This window comes from Limulus polyphemus, unplaced genomic scaffold (genome assembly GCF_000517525.1).
Source record: "Limulus polyphemus unplaced genomic scaffold, Limulus_polyphemus-2.1.2 Scaffold1815, whole genome shotgun sequence".
Taxonomy (NCBI): domain Eukaryota; kingdom Metazoa; phylum Arthropoda; class Merostomata; order Xiphosura; family Limulidae; genus Limulus; species Limulus polyphemus.
The window spans coordinates 158,556-164,716 of record NW_013667425.1 but is presented as its reverse complement, the minus strand read 5'-3'; the positions used below and the strand labels follow the sequence as shown (position 1 = coordinate 164,716).

General features: G+C 35.3%; 1 protein-coding gene across 2 annotated transcripts in view; it reads left to right on the top strand.

Moving 5' to 3' along the window:
- Positions 1–6,161, top strand: part of LOC106465040 (beta,beta-carotene 9',10'-oxygenase-like) — a 26,664-nt gene that overhangs the window by 10,464 nt on the left and 10,039 nt on the right. For both annotated transcript variants that reach the window (XM_013925229.2, XM_022392854.1), the window contains 5 exons: positions 347–605; positions 808–949; positions 1,523–1,664; positions 3,904–4,118; positions 5,461–5,727. In XM_013925229.2, coding sequence (XP_013780683.1) covers positions 347–605; positions 808–949; positions 1,523–1,664; positions 3,904–4,118; positions 5,461–5,727 — 1,025 coding nt within the window. The remainder of the gene's footprint in view (positions 1–346; positions 606–807; positions 950–1,522; positions 1,665–3,903; positions 4,119–5,460; positions 5,728–6,161) is intronic.

Sequence of the window (6,161 nt, the reverse complement as noted above, 5' to 3'; positions counted from 1 at the left end):
TGTGTGGTGTGGGGGGGGCAGATTTTAGATGTTCGAGTTTAAAATTGGCGTATATTATCAAAACCATAGTCAGTGTAAAATCTGCAGATGTATAACGCTAACAACTAGTTTTCGATTCTCGTGGTGGGCACAGCACAGACAGCCCATTGTGTAGCTTTGTGCATTATTTTAGAATTATCTGATCTACATGAGCCCAAATATTTCGTTAAGACTAAGCTTAGAAGTAATTCTTTGGTAGTTGTTTAAGATTTCTTATCAGTTAGTAGCGAAATAAAAAAAAAAAGTTTGGAAATTTTATAAATTGCTAGAAAGAGATGCACAACTTATTCAATATATTTATTTACAGGTGAAATCCCCAGATGGCTACGAGGTAGTCTACTCAGGAATGGTGGAGGTCTTTTGGAAATTGGCACCGACAAGTTCAACCACGCTTTTGACAGCATGGCTCTAATGCATAGATTCCGTGTAAGAGATGGACACGTAACATATATGAACCGATTTTTGCACAGCAACGCGTACAAACGCAACATGAGTGCGAACCGTATTGTAGTAACGGAGTTTGGCACCAGGGGTTTTCCTGATCCATGTAAAACTATCTTTCAAAGGCCAGTATAAGAATTAATATCATAATTTTTTATTTTTATAGTTTAACTGTATTCCACCAACGGAAACCACGCTTTCAAAGTATTAAATACATGATAATCGTTCAGCGTTGTTTTCGAAATTATCCTTTATCTTAGTTGATCTGACTTGCTTATCTTTTATTCCGTTTTTACACAAAACTGACATCTTTTCTTTTATTTTTAGATTTATGTCTAAATTTATTATAGAAGATTTCACCGACAACGATCTTCTCAACATCATCCAACTAGGAGACCAGTTTTATGTGTGCTCAGAAACGAATTTCATACACAGAGTAGACCCTGAAAAACTGGAAACTATGGACAGAGTGAGAAAAATATTAATTTCGATAATACCAAAAGTACTTCATTGTTATCGATTTATGTTATATATTTTAACAAATCTGCATGTCCAGCTTTAATTATACATTAATTCAGGTATGTGGATCACGGGTATCGCTAGGACCTGGACACTGGGCCCGTGCCCCGAATACATAGTTGGTGTCTTGAAAAATCAGAGTAGGAAACCTATGGGCTCGAGCCCCGAATATTTTAAATACCTAGAGACACTTCTGCCGTGGATAATGTTAGTTATATGTAGAATAATTTTCAGAATAGTATTTTGGAGCTTCTAAGTCGATAGAAGAGATTTAGCAACACCAACAGCGAGATCTTCAGAGCTTATGAACTATCATAAAGACTGACGTCATCGTTATAATAACAAATGATGCCGATAGGAATTATTTGCATTAATGTGTATAAATTAAAGTTAGTTTGTGCGTATTATAATAATAAGTATCGTATTAATGTATCTTTGAAGTTTAAAGTTTATATACAAATTTAAATTAAAGTCTATTTGAAAAGATACATTTCATTTGGTTTGGAATATGTTATGATTCAAGGTTGACCTAAGCAAGTACCTTGCTATAAACACAGCGACGGCACATCCCCACTTCGACAGAGATGGAACCTATTACAACATGGGAAGCGGATTCAGCTTATGTGGACCAACGTATAATATTGTGAAAACATCACCCGCCTCAGGTAGTCTATAATTGTTTATTTCTTTTGAATTTCGCGCAAAACTTATGGCTATTTGCGCTAGCTGTTCCTAATTTTGAAGTGATACACTAGAGGTAAAGCATCTAGTAAACATCACCCACCGCCAATTCATGGGGTATTCTTTACCAACGAATAGTGATATTGACAATCACATTATGACGCTCCCGCATCTGAAAGGGCGAGCATTTTCGGTGACAGGATTCGAACCTAGGTAGCTAGTCGCGTGCCCTGACCACTAGGTGTAATTTAGGCTACAAAACTGCTTGTGTCTGTCCGTGACTAAAATTTTTCAATTCACAATCTTTGATCACTTAACCTTTCAAATGGTCTTGGGTATACCTAGAGGAATTCTAAAACCATTTATTTTATTAATTATCACGAGCATGACGTTTCCATTTTCCCTCTTGCTACTGCCTTACTGCTTAAGAATAACGCACATTGACACCGTTTCGACCTCCACCTTAAGATAGCGAGGCAAATAGAGCTCCTTGCGCGAGTAAACGAGCTAGTAAACTAAGACTCGCAGCTATCAGACATAATTCAATGTTAGGCGATTGATAATGTTGAAATCTTTATTTCAAAATCTGTTTAAAAAAAATTAATGGTCAAAGTTATATTACAGAAATAACTGACCGTTAATCGAACATTTTTTTTCCCCAAACATACATATCCATCATAATCTAAACGTGATATGTTAGTTTTGAACAATTAATTTCGCATATTTGATTTAGGTTAATACAACGCGACAACTTAGCCTGAAATGACCGATTAATTCACATGTATTAGCCTTAACCAAACGTGACAAAATAACTTATTTTGAAATAACTAATTTGTTTCACATCATATTAGGCGTAAATGAACGTGACAAATTTTCTTTATATGACTGGCTTATTTTGGGATGGCCGATTTGTTTTAAGTCATATTAGCCGTAATCAAACGTGACAAATTGGCTTAATTTGAAATGACAGATTTAATTCACATGCCATTAGACGAAATCGATTTGTCAACAAATTGTGTACTATGCTAAGAGTTTTTTTTTAATTATTTTTAAATCACCAACAGTAGAACACTGGTACAATGTTTGAGTGCTGTACTTGTGCGGGGTTGGGTGGACAACGCAAACAATTAACGTTGCTATGGTGCTTCAGGTTTGGTGGAAAACACTAACAACGAACATTGTTAGTGTTTGGGTGCTGTTCTTGTGATGGGTTCGTTGGACAGCGCAGACAACGAACATTGTTATAGTATTTGGGAGCAGTGTTTATACTGGCGAGGAGGTTCTTTTTTGGTTTTTTTTTAGTTTGACTCCCGACATAAAAAAACGCAAAATGAAAACACTGTTTCAGTACTACGTTTAGGACAACTTAAGTGGAGAATAATATTGTAGTGCTCGAGTGTTGTTTTTACATGAAGAAACACACATTCATCATAACAGAGAAGTTTGAGATTCTCCTAACTTCAATGTAGAAAACGCAAACAGTCATTTTAGTGTTTAGAAGCTGTGGTTCATCACATGACACTTAAGTAAGTAGAATTTCATCAATAACTTATTAGCTCCGTCCAAAACAAGTGGACAGAGTTTCAAAACTAACCATGTTACTAGTGCAGCCTTATTCATATAATAAACTTACTTAGTTCGGGTTTCTTGATTGTCATTAACATAAGAGATGAAATACTAATAACTCACCTCAATTCAAAAAAGTCCCAAAATGTACTCAAAAAAAAAAGTAGTTACAGCCAAATGTCTCGACTGTCACTGGCCTTGCAGGTGTAGTAGGATAACAGATTTCAATTGATAAACACAAGAAAAATCTCCCCTCAATGTAAATAACTCCCCATAAAAATGTAATTTCGCCATTTTTACTGGGATTTTAGAACAGACTGCATTGACAGAAGTGTACATTATTTACAGAAATATTTGAAGACTGTTTGTACGGATGTTAACAAGTTTAATTAATTGCACTTACATATATACACACACACACAGAATTTCAAAGCATTTGAATTTGTAATCGTACGTACCAAGGGATGCTCAGTAGTTTAATACCTGTAATATGCGGGATCCAGTAAACACACACAAGTAAAATCGTATGAAAAGTATAGAAGAGTTGGGCGTGTGGCCTTAATGTACACATTTTTTTTTATAGTAAAGAAATGTGCATAAACATTTCACTTTGAAAACATAACATTTCATTTTGGGTTCGTTATTTTATCTTCTCAGACGTGAACGTGAATCCTTTCGAAACAGCTTCAATAGTGTGTTCGATACCCGCCAGGTACCGCTTCAAGCCCAGTTACTATCACAGTTTTGGTATGACCGAGAACTACCTGGTATTCGTTGAACAACCATTTTTTGTGTCAATTCGCCACCTGTTGTGGCTTCACATCAAAGGAGATGCTTACATTGATGCCTTAGAGTGGAACCCAAAACTAAAGGTAAAAATAACACATTTTACTATTACTAAAAATTAAGTTAAAAATGCAACAGTTGCTCAGAGTTAAGTGTCATGAATTAAGAGATGTTTGTTTGATTTGAGTCGAACACAACCTCTCTTGGATTTCATCATTATTAATAAGTTGAGTTCTATAACCAGCTGCCGAGCACAAAGATAAAAACCAGCAAGTGTAACTTATAAATCAAAGAAACTACGTTTGTCTAACAGGCAAACCCGACATACTCATGCATCGATACACAAAACTTAAAATGTATAATGAGTAGGCATTGAATGGGCGGTTGGGAACCCTTGCTACTAACGATGTTTTCGACCGTAATCCAAATATTATCTTACAATGTGAATCCCAAATAGACATTCTAAACTGTCAATTTAGAATGTTCTTTGTAAGTGTAAAATTACCGATAGTAAGTAATATTTAAGGGTATTTTAAGTATTATAACCATTAATATAATTTCCACTGTAATGTGCGTTTTTGAGTTGAAAGCAGAACATTAAACTTTCTTGTAATATAGGTCATTTATACAGTGGGTTAAAAAAACAAAAAAAAAAACTCGCATCTGGCAATATCTTCACTACCTAACTAGCAAAAGTACCCAGCTTTGCTGGGTGTTAAGTTGAATTATTCTAAATGACTGTTAGTGCGTGTATTCTGAACCCATTTTAATGTAAGTGTAACTTATATACTTTTGTTCCTCCTTTACGGGATGTGGTTTGTTTATAAAGGTAACCTTCCCTCTGAAATGAAATGTATAAAATTGAAAATATTATTTTCTGATTTATAACTTAGGCTCCATTAATTAAAGCAGATTGTTTTCATTAAAATTTAAAATCGGAGTACAAGTGTGTGTGTGTGACCGCCATAACCCCAAGAGGAAAGAACCTAGAAACCTGAAATTTTGCACCCATACGAAATGTACCCTGAGAGTCTGCACCTGGGTATTATTACTTACCTTATCCACGTGCGTGCGCATCTTTTTAATGAGGCAAACTAGCTAAAAACACAGAAAAGAAATGGTTCCTTATATAACAACTTCTAATATATAGATGCCAAGGCGTTTCGGTAACTACGTTCCAATCATAGCCTTTATATCATGTTGCTTGGCAATAAAAGTATAACCTAATATTGTTGGTAAGGGGCCACGCTCCTTTTGTTATCATAGATGAAAGTTAATATTATTTAAAACTCCTTTCAGTAGTTGGTCATGGTGCAGAACCGTCTCATATCACAGGTGTAAAATATAATACTTCTTTCGAAATGTTAACAGATTCATTTTAAAACTAATCTTACTCGTAATATAATTAAATTTTACACGTTTTGACAGGTATATTTCCACATTATCAACAAGCAAACTGGAGAACGACTGCCAGTAATTTACACGACGTCTCCCTTTCTGGTGTTCCACCACATAAACGCCTACGAGGATTCTGGTCACTTGGTGGTAGATATGTGCTGTTACAACGATGGCGAGGTGGTCAAGGGGTTATGCGTGGCTGAACTAGGTAAAATAAAAGAAGACCCTTACCATCTCGCCGAGCTGACTCGTTGTCAAGTCCGAAGATATGTTTTACCTATGGATGTGTCGTCACAGGTATGATTATGGAGAAGGGGGGGGGGAAGGAGTTTTGTTTGTTTGATGAAAGTTAGACTATATGACGATAAAAATAATTCACACGCACACAATTTCTGTTGAAAATGGTTAGGTGTAAATAACTAACTTCTGATCAGAGCAAGTTATGTACGTAGAACGAAACTAAAAATCAACCTGGCCATCAGCATATCCAATTAAATATACCTTTCTTACGCTTGTACTTAAAGTTTAAGCTACCTTGTTTCATAAGTCGAGTACCCTAGCTAACGATATTTTCGGATAGAAATAAAACTTCAAGACGAGAAATGCAAATATCAACCTTTTCTAGACGAAACAGTATTTTTACAAGTATATTAGCAAATTTTATTTTTTGTAACTGCCTTCATTAACTTTAAATAAGCCTTTAAATTCCATGGCATTGTTCAGTCTATCAG